At 39.4% G+C, this 15,073-nt stretch overlaps 1 protein-coding gene and 1 long non-coding RNA gene across 4 annotated transcripts; both read left to right on the top strand.

Moving 5' to 3' along the window:
* Window positions 1-257: 257 nt before the first annotated feature.
* Window positions 258-2,240, top strand: LOC134822112 (uncharacterized). 2 transcript variants are annotated; one of them, XR_010161128.1, is made up of 3 exons: window positions 258-827; window positions 980-1,081; window positions 1,790-2,240. It is a non-coding gene; the product is annotated as an uncharacterized LOC134822112 (long non-coding RNA). The 2 variants fall into 2 exon arrangements; XR_010161129.1 differs by lacking the exon at window positions 1,790-2,240 and adding an exon at window positions 1,232-1,264.
* A 143-nt stretch (window positions 2,241-2,383) lies between these two features.
* On the top strand, window positions 2,384-4,755 carry LOC134821996 (uncharacterized). 2 transcript variants are annotated; one of them, XM_063832826.1, is made up of 3 exons: window positions 2,384-3,167; window positions 3,294-4,436; window positions 4,545-4,755. In XM_063832826.1, exons 2-3 carry the CDS (start codon window positions 3,306-3,308, stop codon window positions 4,578-4,580), a joined length of 1,167 nt encoding a protein of 388 aa, XP_063688896.1. In that variant the 5' UTR covers window positions 2,384-3,167; window positions 3,294-3,305; the 3' UTR covers window positions 4,581-4,755. The 2 variants fall into 2 exon arrangements, with proteins under 2 accessions (XP_063688896.1, XP_063688895.1); XM_063832825.1 differs by having other exon boundaries at window positions 2,384-4,436.
* The last annotated feature ends 10,318 nt before the right edge of the window (window positions 4,756-15,073 follow it).

The raw sequence follows: 15,073 nt of genomic DNA, 5'->3' as shown, positions 1-15,073 counted from the left end.
TGAATATGGTTATATCATATTATATCTTTAGTATTAACTACTGATAATTACAGATAATCATAGATAATGGCAGATAATCTAACATTATCAGAGCATCAAAACTTTAGGTATAGGAGTTTTAACTTTTAATAACCCTGACAATTATTTAGGCGAATATGTGTCGAAACGTCTACTTCTTTACTAACATCACTTGTTCCTTTTCGTAAATACTAAATATCTTGATGATTTTCAAGGCATTTAGGCCTGAGGCCTGTTGAGTGGTCCGGTCTCGGAGTTTCTTGGTGAGGGAGCTGATGGTGGAGTTGAGGTCTGATTGTTGGGAGGAGAGCTGGTGGGCCGTGTGGGATTGTTGTTCTTGTAGACGGTAAACCTGGGGTTTAATAACTTGTTATTCATTTCATTTTCAAGTTTAAATGGTCGTTAGGGAAACATTGTAACGCTGTGTGTGGTGTATCGGAATCAACGTTGAAAAAAAAAAAAGTTAAGATAAGAGAGGTTGCCACACATTTTCAAGTTGCAGGTATTGTTTCATGTTCACTGTTTAACACCCAACCCTACCTACCGTAATAAAAGTTTTATGAAATCTAATTTGACCAATATTTCATCTCACATATTCATGACCAAAAAAATAATTAAATCATAGCAAGGAATTAATTTTATCAGAATATCGTTCCAATTTGTTATCTGCTAAAATTATAATTTATCTTCATCTGTGGCCCTCTCTGGAACTTGTGTTTTTCATTCGATGGTTCTTTGACCTTGATGTTCCTTTGTTCTTATTAACGGTTTATCGATAACTGGAATATTGGTGTCGTCACGTGACAATGGTGAGTGATTCTTACCCAAAGTTTACTTTTCCAATTTGACTAAAACAACAAAGAAGTGTCTTAAAGGGATCCTAATTCAAATTGGGCTTGTTGAGGGGAGCAAGAAGATGAACAGAAAACAGGACAGAAAACATACAAAAATTCTATTCCAGGTCCGGATAATGAGTACACTACTGCTTCTCCTGATGTTGGTGGTAGAAATTGCTTCACTTATTAATTCAGAAGATACACAGCCAGGAGAATTTCCATTCATGGTAAGTTGTTCTCCAAAATTAGGTATGAACGGACGGCGGACACCATTAAAATACAGAATTTTGCCACAAAATGCCAGAAGATCTAAAAACGGAATTAAAATAATTATATAACTGGGTGCCGATTAAGATTTTTACCCTTGTCTCGCACAGGCACGTCTCTCATCCTACAGACCCCGCTTTATCTCTGCGCTTTGGACGAGACAGGAGACATTGAGAGGAGGATGGGGGTTTCTCACATTATAGTGCACGAGGATTACCACCATGGAATGTTTTACGAGCCGTTTAACGACATCGCTTTGCTGATATTAGAGGAGGAGGTAGTGTTAGAGGAGAATGGGTACAGTGTTATCTCCCTGCCCACTGACAGGAGTATCTACTTATCTACGAGGAAGGGACCACTATCACTGTAACAGGGTGGGGCGACATGGGTGATGGGAGTGGACCAAACACGCTGCAGAAAGTGGAACAGGTCCTACCTGATCAGGGTACGTGTCTGAGCTATTGGAAAGGAGTTGGACTGGAACTGGCAGAAGAGAGCGGTATCCCCGCATCGGTAATGAAATGTTACGTAGAGGGGGGAGGGGGATCTTTAGTCAGTATAGAGTGATGTGAATCCTCAAAACAGATATCTTTTATCCTCTTCCTCAACAATTTATCCTCCTCTGCTATCTTGCTATTAAAGTATTAACGTTAAAAATAAAACCCCAGGTTGTTGAAGAAATGAGCGCATCAGGTTGGATAGACGGAATGCTCTGTACAGGGACACCACCACTAGAAAAACAACGCTTCTGGCACGGAGACTCCGGAGGTCCACTATTTGTCCGGGATAACGGAACTTGGACCCTGGTATCCCTGGTGAGCTGGAATACTCCCCGGTGGGCTGGAATTGAGGGGCTTTATGACTATGATATGAGTGTTGATGTGCTGTTTTACGTTGACTGGATTAGAATGAACATGGTTTAATTTTTTAATGAAAGTTTGGATAGAGAGAACTTTGGTGAAAGCCGAGTAACTTTTCTGGCAGTGATGAAGCTTGAATTTGAAGGAGATTATAGTATTAGTTATACAGTCATGACTGTAATATTTGTATCTCGATTCTCGCTGCCTGGGTTTATATTTATCGGACAAATTTTTAAATTACAGGGGAGGAAATGTTTCATTTAATCTAGCAAAATTCCACGTATAATGTTGATTACATGCTTGTTTAGATCGCTTGTTTTTGTTTTTATGGTATGCATTTTTAGGGGGTCCTCTCTTCCAGTCCCACAGGTTTTAAAACCAAAGAAAAAACGGAAAACTAAAAAATAGAGTCGTCATTCGTCAACTAGTAAATCTGGTTAAATCAGCGCGCAAGGCACACTAATCATACCGTCGCGCGATTCGACACGTGGGCGTCGTGGTTACCATGGCACAGTTTATTTCACTGTTAGCGGATGTCTTTTACACGCGATCAAATTCTTCCTTTACCATTAACATTCGTTGCAATCTCTGTCACTGTTTACAGTTATACATTAGCAAACTTTCAAAAACACATTAAACGATGACCAGGATTATCCTATTCATCTGGGCACTCACAGTGCCGCTTTCCGCTGCTCCAGTTCCACGTTCACTGTATCTGAATATCAGTGACAGCAATTCTACTTCGGCATCACCTATTGAGGAAGTTCTAGAAATCGCCGGATCTGATGAACTTGCAATAAAAGTTGCTTTTATACTCAGTTTCATAGCCGTTTTATCTGCCATCCTGCTAGCATGTCTGATGGTCGGATTCTTTGTTAAGACCACGAAGAAGATTTCAGAACTAGCGAAACTTTTAGAAAGAGATAACAGCATTAACAAAGATCTCGAAAGTGGACTACGAGAAGAAATGAAACCAGAAGAAGAAATAGTAAAATCACATAGTCAGATCGACTTTAAACCGACTTTAAAGAACTATCACAAGCAGCGAATGCTTATGAAACTGAAGGAAGGTCAGAAAGGACACCCGCTAGCGAATATGACCAGTATGGAAAAAGTTTCGCAAAGAAAATGAAGAAGACGACCCCTAAGAAGCCGTAACGAGAGGAACAAGGGGACTACTTTAAAGGTACAGTCCTCCCCTTTTTACTTTTTTAAGTTTTTAGGACGGTCATCATCATATTTCTTTGACTAATTTTAACGCCCCAATTTCTAAATTACTAAATTTAGTTAGTTATCCACAAGTTTATTTCAGATTTACCCGGCCATGGATGTATCAGACACGGAGTTGAGCCCAGGAGAGTTGGTAAAGTGTCACTATCCTTTCCCCAAACATCAAAAGAAGCTTATCTGGCCCAACAAATACAAGTTTATCCCTCAGGATCTTGAACCTGGTGAACTTGTTTTCATTTCCGGGGACGAAAATGCCAAATGGTCACCATACGAATTCAAAGAATCGGATAGCGTTTCACTGTCTTTTGGTGAAGAGAAGGTAGAGAATGAAACATCTGGTCAGGAAATGGAGGAGATTAGTCGGGATCCACGGAAGATGGAACAATACGCAGTTAAAGAAACATCGCCCACTTTAACCCCGAAACTTGCGGTACAGAGTTCTTCCAAGAAACCTTCACGCAGACCACCTCCTAAACACAAGATTAAAAACCAGGAAGTACAATCAGAGGCCGAAAGAGTTCTTACCAATCTAGATGAAATACTGTCCACAGTGAGTCCTGAAATCACCAGATCCAAGCTTGCCACAGCTTATAGACTTTCGTCTGCGAGGGAAAGAAGATTGAATCTAAAATATTTAAAAAGAAATACGGACCAGACTGTGCCGGATACAGCCACAGAAGAAACACTGAAAATAGAAAAGAAGGGAGACTCGCTGTGTATCGAAGTGGAAAGGGATGATTTTATATCCTCGACTCCCACCATCCTCCCACCAAACCCCTCTCCTGTCACCCCAGTGCCTCCTAAAGAGTGTCCTCGCAAGCTCTCACCTAATAAAGTAACACTGTCCGCTCAAAAGCTCTCTGCCACGTCCCAGCTCAATGATCCAAAGATCCGACGTCCAGAAGCAAAGTCCACATTAACGACTGCTCGGCGTCAACAACCAAAAAATAAGAACGCTATATTAGTGACACAAACTCCTCCGCCAAAACATGCGAAGAAGATTATGTTCCGACCAGGAGCAGTCAGGAAAAGGAAGTCCATATTCGGCAAACCTAAGAGTCTCAACTATTGGACTATCATTGCCAACAAAAAACTCCAAAAGAAAAACGAAGCTCTTATAGCAGAACATTCTCCGAGCCCAGACCCTATCCTTCAAATTCAACGAAAAAGAGACGGGGCTATCCTGTACGAATCTCCTCTGAAATCAAATCCTTTCGTTATTCAGGTTAGCGTCTTACACGAATGCAATTTTATTTAAAATCTTACATCTTTACATTAGTATTGTTCGAGTAGGTAAAGTAGTTTTCTTTAACTTAACCCTAAAAACCCACAGAACGGTGTCGTTATGAGGAAAGATAACGTGAGCTGAAAGTAACACCACGTTACATACACATATTGTATAACAATTGTACACAAAGCTAAACCTGGTTGGAAATGGAGTAATCACTAGTAGACCATTGATAGAATTGGATGAGGTATCTTTTCAAGAAACATAGATAAAAGGATAAAGAAAGACAGACAGGGTACTACATTTCATCACACGAAGATATTCCACTTTTGCATATTTTCAGTTAATATATTTTATCATATCATAAAAACAAACAAAAAAAAGATTAAAAGATACAAAACCAAAGAAAAAAGAGGAAAACAAAAAACAAACAAAAAAGACATTTTACTTTGCTATACAATCGTGCAGTTATTTCAGAATCTGCATTAATTGTGAGTTCAAAAAACCGGATAACTGTGTTTTATTTGTTTGAATTCTTTTGGCGTCACTTATAATAGTAGTAAATACTTACATCTTTTTGTTGTTGGACGATGGTCTGCCTCAAATTTTCCACAATCTTGTGCTTGTCTGCTCGCATCTCCTCTCTCTTCCGGTTTTCTTCTTCTTGCAGCCTGCCCAATATGTTTCCTTAAGTTTTAGAAATAATCAACGTGAATCAAACTTAATGTTTTCGGAACACCAATCCAATTGTCGCCAAGATAACGTTTCACAAAATATATACAATCTATTCTCAACTATTGATCGAAAATTTCCAATAAATTAACCAATTTTCAATCAATTACCCGATTAACTGATTGCCAATAAATTAACCGAGTAAACGAATATAAAGAACTCACTCTCGGAGTTGCAGACAATTCGGTCATAGAACAGACAAGGCTGGTCGGTCGGAGGTCAGTCGGAGGTCGTTCGCCGGTCGGTGAACACCGGTCGGAGGTCGGTCGGAGGTTGGTCGGAGGTTGGTCGGAGGTTGGTCGGAGGTTGGTCGGAGGTCGATCGGGTGCCGGTCGTGCGCCGGTCGAGTGCCGGTCGGAGGTAGGTCGGGCGACCATTCTATGACACAATTTTGGACTCGAGGCTCGGCCCTGGTAATGTGATCTCGGAAGGCAGGCCTCCCCTTTGCAACACGAGCTCGGAAGCGGGAGCTCTCGATACAGAAGGTACGTATCGAAAATGAGTCGGACCGAAAATTTTCTTAGTAAAGTTTTTCCGAGGTCGTTCGGGCGTCGGTCGGAGGTCGGTCGGGTGCCGGTCGGAGGTCGGTCGGGCGCCGGTCGGAGGTCGGTCGGGCGCCGGTCGGAGGTCGGTTGAAGGTACGTATCGAGAATGAGTCGGACCGAAAATTTTCTAAGTCAAAATTTTTTCGAAGTTTTTCGGAGGTTTGTTGGGCGCTGGTTTTGGTGAGTACCGGCCTAATCGTTGTTGGGTGTCCATCTTTTGCATCAATCTCCATATCTATGGGCACACCACTGCACTTTTCTCAGCCATCCAAATACTGAACTTACAGCTTTACAGTGTCTGCCACGAAATCGCTGTACAGTAAAGGGTTGATAACCGAGTTCCGCGAAAGGAATATTATTGAAATGATTGGGTACTGCAGGCTGGGTGTGGCGTTGATAACTTCACTGGAATTCTTGAACTGGGTTATCATTTTCAACGTCATCTTGCTCATCTTGAACTGGGTTATCTTGTTCAATTCCATCTTGATCATCTTGAACTGGGTTGTCTTCTTCAATGTCATCTTGCTCATCTTGAACTGGGTTGTCTTGTTCAATTTCATCTTGCTCATCTTGAACTGGGTTGTCTTGTTCAATGTTATCTTGAACTGAGCTATGATCTTTTTCAATGTCATCTTGCTCATCTTTAACTAGATTGTCTTGTTCAATGTCATCTTGCTCATCTTGAACTGGGTTGTCTTGTTCAATGTCATCTTGCTCACCTTGAACTGGGTTGTCTTGTTCAATGTTATCTTGCTCATCTTGAACTGGGTTGTCTTCTTCAATGTCATCTTGCTCATCTTGAACTGGGTTGTCTTGTTCAATTTCATCTTGCTCATCTTGAACTGGGTTGTCTTGTTCAATGTTATCTTGAACTGAGCTATGATCTTTTTCAATGTCATCTTGCTCATCATTAACTAGATTGTCTTGTTCAATGTCATCTTGCTCATCTTGAACTGGGTTGTCTTGTTCAATGTCATCTTGCTCACCTTGAACTGGGTTGTCTTGTTCAATGTTATCTTGCTCATCTTGAACTGGGTTGTCTTCTTCAATGTCATATTGCTCATCTTGAACTGGGCTATCTTGTTCAATATCATCTTGCAAATCTTGAACTGGGTCATTCGTTTTTTTGCCTTGCCCAATGTTATCTTGCTCATCTTCAACTTGATCTGGATCGTCAGTTTTCTTATATTGAAAATGTAATTCAATGTTATTTACCACATTCTGCACATTCTTTTCTGATTTCCTGTTGAGTGTTCTTAATGTTGCATGGTGACCAATACCATCTCTGGGATCAGGAAGCACCTCTTGAACACATTTTGGATTCAGAGTTGTTTCCAACCACTTAAAAAGTGAACTTACAGTGTCTCCCACGAAATCGCTGTACAGTAAAGGGTTGATAACCGAGTTCAGCGGAAGGAATATTATTGAAATGATTGGGTACCAGGGTGTGGCGTTGATAACTTCACTGGAATGAAGGCAACATGCGATGACGATCGGTAGCCAACAGAAGAAATCTGTTACTATGATCAGTGATATTTTTTGTTGTAGCTTTCTGTTCTTCTTTCCGATTTTCTGGCTGGCTGCATTAGCTGTAATGTTGATGTACACGTAGGATATGGAGATGATGATAAAACACAAAACGTTTATCGCCAAAATGGTCCAAGTATAAAATCTTTGTGGGTCATTTGGTTTTACAAAAAACTTGAAAAGACAAACACCATCATTTCCATAGAATTCAAGCTTCTTTCGGCCAAGATTATCACCTCTATTATAATCACTAGAAAACATTCCATCAACGAGATCGTTTATAATTCTCCAGCTGAGAGTCCCAGATTTTATTTTCCCGTAGTATTCTTGTAGTATACTAAAATGAGCCTCTTTCCCTGGTGCCCCTATAAACAATTTTACTGAAGGGTTATACGTCATACCATTCACAAAGAAATCATCAAAATAAGGCACCAAGGGGACCATCGCTATAGTCACTGATATCACTGAAATCGTCACCATCACCAAACTTATTTGCAGAATTGCTTTATTGTCAACTCTCCTTCTCGTGTTAGGTTTCCTGTTTACCTCAACTATGCGGACAATACTGAGAACAGTCATGCAAAATAATGACAATTGGCTTCCAATCGTGCTGATTACACCGACAATCGAGCAACTCAGGCTTGTCAGCCAAACGAGCTGATCGGAACAATAGTTCTCTCCGTACACAATCGTGTCGTTGACAGCCAGCCACAGCAAATAAACACCCATTAGGAAGTCTCCAACAGAGATCAGAAAAACCAAGAACCTGTTCCTCATAACTGTAGTGTTCTTATCTTCGACGGTAGCCCATGTTCGACAGAATGTCATGAGATTAAAAAGTATTGCTAAAATCCCCAAAAACCAGCACATGAACTTGAGGAAGGTTTGTTGAACGATATTTTTCCCGCAGTCGGAGTTACACTCATCCGAGAAGTCCAGGCAGTCCACGGTTCCATCACATTTCTCAGTTACTGGAATGAACCGCTCTTTTGAGTGACAGCGAAACACGTTGGTACAGGTTTCTTCATCAGAACCATCTCCGCAGTCGTCCACAACATTGCAAACTTTGTCTTGTGTTATACAAAGGTTGTTTTGACATGTAAAGAGATCGTTGGTATAACCGTGTCTTGTTTTCGTTACGAAGGTCAGGAAAGAGTTTTGTGCCACTGTGTAGACCCGGTTTGGGTATTGCTGAGGGCAAGCGTCGAATCGATAGGTTTTCTTTAATGGACAAGTTGAATTTTTACAACGGCCTGAACAGCTCAAAATTAAATAAAGTTCCCCAAACGTGTAGTCACAGTTAAAAATTGTATTCGGATAAATGATTGTGATGTTTGAATTCACTCCAAAAACGTCCTGATTTGTTAAATTCACTTCCTTTCTTACACATTTGTCGGAAATTGTTTGTATGTCTGTGAGTCCTTGCAAGCAGTACATGAGGCGCTTTTCGTTTTCCCCCAATTTTACTGTGGTCAAAACTTTATCAAAGGTAGGAGTCATCTCATGAGATTTTTGACAAGCTCCCTTTTCTTGACCACAAGCATGCTTACCATCACAAAGGTCCTGAAACTCTACATATCTAATCTCTTGTCCCAATTTACAAAGGAAAACTTCTTCACAAGCTGGATTCGTTTCTGTCATGAATCGTATTGTTGGCCCGAACCCGCAAACTGGCCAGCTATTATCCTCATCAATCCCATCTACACAATCTTTTACACCATCGTGAAGCCATTCCAAAGGAATTTTGAGTGGTTGTTCATGTCTGTAAGCTCTATGACACTTTTGTTGTGTTAGGGAGTTGCAGCGTTTTAAACTCTCATCGATACCATTCAAGCAATCTTCTATGCCGTCACAGAGCCTGTGTTTGTGAATAAAACACGTCGGTGAGGCTGACTCGCATGCCTGAGAGATCACATTATGCAAAACCATGATATTGTTTGTTTTATTTCAATTAAAGAATTCATGTTTACATAAATCCAAACAAATGTTATATTTGGACTTATTGCCTTAAGGTTCGCAGTGTTATAGTTCCATAAAGAGAACCATTGAAATTTATATCGATGTAAACATTTACTAGAAAAAATCGTCAAATTTGTTTACCTGACCTATTCCATCGTCGCAAAGTCGAGGAATTGTCGTCAATCTATGACACACCAAAAATATTGACAAAGTTGAACTGTATCCTCCTATATTGCAAGTCAAGATACCCCTGTTACTTGTTGAGGTTACAATATGTAACAATCAGTTACAATTCAAGTATAATTATTTTAATTAGTCTAACTATCATGATTAGTATCATAACTCTAATTAGTCTAATTATTATAATTATTCTAATGAGTATAATTAGTCTAATTAGTCTAATTCGAAACCTGTTTGGATCGGTGCAATTTGTCTGGTCCTTGAAGTTTGCACAAAGTGGAAAAAGATCGTAACCATCACCCTGCATGGAAGGATCTTTCCAGGGTGCTACACACCTTGTACTATTATAAATAGGTATCACCTGAGGTATAGTATAGCTCGATTATAGGTTTTAGAAGTAAATTAAATGCAGTATGTAAAGTTTTGGAGTTATTAGTTTTCCAAAGTGAATTTCGATACTGCTGCATCTTTGTTTAAGTTTGCACTTGCAGCAGTTGCTGTTTTCTCTCAGATCGTACATTTACTTGCCTGTGAGTTCTACAAATTATATGGTAGTAAAATATCACCATATCATTAGAGTTGTAAAAAACGGTTCACTAACCTTGGAAACGCTCGGAAAAGTCCTTGAAAAGGTCACACACTTCTCTGTCGAGGGTATATTCAGACTGGAGTCCGAAAACGTTCCGTCACAAATGATGTAAGAATTACTGGGATGAACGTAGCTTGTTTTATTCTTCCCCTCTTCATAACAATACGTTCCATACAGATAGCCCCCACATAGGGCCTCATCCTCACAACGGTAGTGAACGTCACATTTACCATTACACACGGTGGATTGGGGCACTACTTGACCTGTTTTTAGTCGGACAGTTGTCTCTGCTGGGCCCTCTGCATCTGTGCAGGCGGCACCAGATAGGTCTAAGTTTGTGCAGACTGGAGTGGACCAACTGCACGGCCGACTATCGCAAGGTTGTCTCTGGCAAGCCATATCTGGAGGGATCGAGTAGGGGTCCGATAAGGTCTGTTGAGGCATTAACAATGGCTTACATATGTAGTCGCCGCACAAGGTTGAATTGTTGGATGTTAGTTTATCGACCCCTTCACCGCAAGTCTGATAGAAATGAGGATCTCCCTCGCAAATGCTGTCAAAGATACTATAATGCCGATGGCTCACTTCCCTTGAATTAACGACGTAGTAACTGTTGGAGTTGTGACACTGGTGAACAGTGTATCCCAGGTCCTCGATACAACTCTTCTTTAGGTAGTTCTTCTTTTTGATTATTGGACAGTCTCCTGAAAGCAACGCTTACTTCAAAAAGGTATCCTGAATTTTAGTTTAATTTTAGCTGCACCACAATCTTATAAATGGCTTAAATTTGTATGTCTTAGTTTCTTGTGAACAAATATATAGCGTGAAATATTTAAAGAAAAAGAAGGTGTCACGTGTCACTTTCACGTGTCACATGTCACTGTCCTTCTGATATCAAACATCTGACGAGAATAACAGCTCTCTCCACAAACCTTTTATCGGTGCACACAACAGCATCCAATAATAGTGATCACCTTTCATGCTCGATTTTGGTCTTACAGGTTTAAAATCAAAGTGAGTAATAGGAGATTCATCAACCGTGTTTTTGTAGTCACACCTAACATTATATATCATGGCAGTTTTAGGGTATCGGTTACTCTCCGTCTTGTTGAACTCAACAGTCCTCTTGAATCCACTGATGGCTTTATTAAAACCCATTTTTTGGCAAATGTGGTCTGAAAAGCATTCGGAATATTCCCTCATTTCTATGACGGCCATTATCTGAGGAGCAGTATTGAGTAACTGTTATGTGACAAAAATAATTTGGAATTCAGTTCAAATTCCACTTTTGTGGAGGTGGAAGATAGAAATCTCGGAAGTGGCATTTCTATATTATTTTATACGATGATATTTTCCTTCAGAAGGGAGCACAATTCCTAAATTTACTCAATTTCATAGGTGTGCTTTATGTTCATACAATTTGGTTTTATAATCAATCGATAATTTGACAATCTAAATATGGACAAACAATTTGTTTGGATGACAATGAATAGAAAAACGTATTAGTGGAAAAAATTTTAAAAATCCAATATGATGGATTACATAGACCTAACAGAGCCATTTTAATGATGTACCTTTTTATTTTTATCTTGAATAGAGATCAATCCGAAGCCACTTGTAGACAATTCTTGACTACTGTCCATCAGAAAGAATGTTACATCTTGGCTCCCTGTGACATATTATGTTAACTGTTCAGTTCAAAGTATTATAGAATTGGTATGGGGAGTATGGTGCGCACATACATAGTAGTATAAGTATCATGTAAATCAACAACATAGAGCCATCGACCTTCGGATTGGATGCAGTATATTATCTGCTTTGTGTGACCGCTTTTGATTTTGCTTTTGCTTTTGCTTTTAAATCACACTACCGGATAGCCTCAAACTTCGGTTTTTTAAATTGAAAACAAAAACGATCTTTCTTTTTTCTTTTTTTTAATCAAGACACTTATTTTATTTCGGTGTATTCCAACAGCCACATTGTTACACAAGTGCAACTAGCCAATTACAGGAAGCCGAAGGATTTATCTCGCCATGAGTGACGGTTAAGGTTGTGTGTGTACCATACTTTCTTTGCCCGAGACCTTGCTGCAATGTGCAGCTCCTCATTTAACCCTCACACCCGATTTCTCGAGTATTCGGCTGAGTAGACCGGGGGCTGCATAGACCACTCAGGATCCTTAGCTGAACGTCAACGACGCTCACCCCACGACCAGGCAGACAGTGGGATTCGAACTCGCAACCTCACGATTGCAAAGCTGGCGTTCTTACCAACCATGCGCTACCTGGCCTTAAAAGAGTAGGAAATACAAGATCAAACAAATAATAACTCTATAACGTGATTACTTAATCAATTTGCTTACGAGATACAAAATACTTGCTAACCTTGTTTAAAACTTTTAATTAATATGCTTGCCTGAGTCTACTGTCTCCACCGCTGAGAAGATGAGAAGGATGATGATTTTAGACATAATCTCTCGGCTTACTCACATTATCAAAGAAAATGAAACTGAGAAATGAGAACTGAGCAGAGCTGGTTAGAAATGGTTGATCCTGCACTGTATTACTAGGATATTCCACGTGACTAAAAATCACCACCTGACCAAGTTGTGACCTATCATAAAATAATTACTGTCGTTTTCAAGCCAATGAGAAACTTAGGACTAAAATAATAGATTTTTTTGGACACCAATATCAACCACCAATATCTAAATATTATTCCTTTATAACTTCTTGAAATGCAAATACAATGAAAAATATGGTATTCTTTCGTCCGCGTCAGGCATCTCAGCAAGGTTGAGCGCAGACCATCGACACAGCTGCTTGTAATGGCATAATCGATTGTCAATCCCGTTCACAATTATTTGTAAAGGAGCTTACAAGCTATTCTTAGCTACCTACCCCTCCCCCTCTATTCTTTGAATTCGCAAACTTGCAATAGATTACTATAGTCGATTTAAAAACACTGAAAACGAACTACTCTGTGCTGCATTTCACGAACAGATCATGCTGGGCCTTCCTTGGTATACCAACATCTCAAAGCTTCTCACCAAATACAACTTCATTATCCTCTCATCTTCCTCAAAATCTAAGCTCTCCACCCAAATCAGTCATAACTTGAGGAAATAATTCGTAAATACCTGGAAATCTGCCAAGGCCTCCTCACCAAAACTAGAATTCTATAACTTAATTAAACATGATTTCGAACCAGAGGCATACCTACGAATTATCAAAATACCTGATGTTGATCGAAAAAGTCTGACAAGGTTTCGTATCAGCTGCCACAACCTCTATATCGAAAGGGGCAGATACAAAACCTCCCTTGTACCAAGAGAAGAACGTTGGTGTACTTAATGCTTTTTCAGCAAAGGGCTCAAGCCTATTGAGGACGAAAGTCACGTATTAATGGCTATCCTGAGCAGAGCTGGTTAGAGATGGTTGATCCTGCACTGTATTACTAGGATATTCCACGTGACTAAAAATCACCACCTGACCAAGTTGATGATGACTGTCGTTTTCAAGCCAATGAGAAACTTAGGACTAAAATAATAGATTTCTTTGGACACCAATATTAACCACCAATATCTAAATATTATTCCTTTATAACTTCTTGAAATGCAAATACAATGAAAAATATGGTATTCTTTCGTCCGCGTCAGGCATCTCAGCAAGGTTGAGCTCAGACCATCGACACAGCTGCTTGTAATGGCATAATCGATTGTCAATCCCGTTCACAATTATTTGTAAAGGAGCTTACAAGCTATTCTTAGCTACCTATCCCTCCCCCTCTATTCTTTAAAGCCTGCAAACTTGCAATAGATTACGATTATCAGCTCAATATCTATCTACCTTATCGGACCTTATTTGGACGGACATTACATGAACGGACATAATTATGAACGGACATTATTATGAACGCTCAAAGGCATTCAAAACCATTAAAAATCCGAACTTTTAATTTCAGCAAATGATTTTTAAATCCATTTTTTACACAGTAAGTAAGAAAAGCAGTCATTAAGCAGTAAAAATGTTAAAACATGTGTACATGATCAGTGTCTAATATCACATATCATCTTCATCAAATGAGTTTTCGTGCATGAAATAGCCCATGCTTAAACAAGCATCAGTGATTTCTAGCTTTATGGAAACCTTTTTATCAAACTACCCCGGTCCTGCATTTCAGTGTTAACTTTTACAAGCCATTCGGCGTGAAGTGGTTTTATCTTAGACAACTTTAGGTTAACCTTAACATCACGTGGAGCTTTCCTAGCACATTTAAAACAATATGAACTATAACAACGTCGGACAATGTCCTTGGCAACACGATTTACCGTAATATCTAGAGGTTGGAACAAGTTTGTGATCATGTTGGCGGGGACTATGGCTTATGAACTATGTTGTTGAGTGCCATAATTTCGTTGACTTTTTCCGCCAAGTGACCCTTGAAAACATCATATACTAGTAGAGTTTTCTGTGCCTCCGGCAGACCAAGGAGAACCTTTCCGTCGTTAACTTACGGCACAATAAGTTCTCATAGTTGTCATATTCTGGACAAAAAGTTCGAAATGGAAAAATTTTTGAAAAAATTTCAACAGACTTTAACTTGGACGGACATTAATTTGACGGACTTTATTTGAACGGACATTAAGATGAACGCTAGGGCCTCCATGAGCGTTCAAGTAATGTCCTTATGTCCGTCCAAATAAGGTCCGATAAGGTAACTGTGGATTCTGTGTTTAAATATTCGTAAAAAATGAACAAAATCGCCCTTATCTCAGTTCGCGATTTTTGCAAAACTGATTTCGCTCAAAACAATAGAACTCAATAGAGTTTTAACAGTTGTTCATGAAATTTTCAGGATCAACGTAGAATCGCATTTCGACCTTAATTGTTTTGTCGTGGAAATTTTAGTTAGGCCTTTAAATTTAAAACAATTTGGCGGCCAAATTCTGAAAAATGCACAGCAAATTTTAGAATTTTAGTTAAATGGCATTATATATGAATGAGTATAAAGTGGCATATTCAGTCAGTGATCGACAGATATGCTTACCTAAACGCAAGGAAATGTTTAAAAAAAGGTAAAATTTCGAAATCGTTGAAATT

The sequence above is a fragment of the Bolinopsis microptera genome, chromosome 10, assembly GCF_026151205.1.
Source record: "Bolinopsis microptera isolate Bmic1 chromosome 10, MBARI_Bmic_1.0, whole genome shotgun sequence".
Classification (NCBI taxonomy): Eukaryota; Metazoa; Ctenophora; class Tentaculata; order Lobata; family Bolinopsidae; genus Bolinopsis; species Bolinopsis microptera.
The sequence above is the reverse complement of the archived record's forward strand: the minus strand, read 5'-3'. Positions and strand labels throughout refer to the sequence as shown.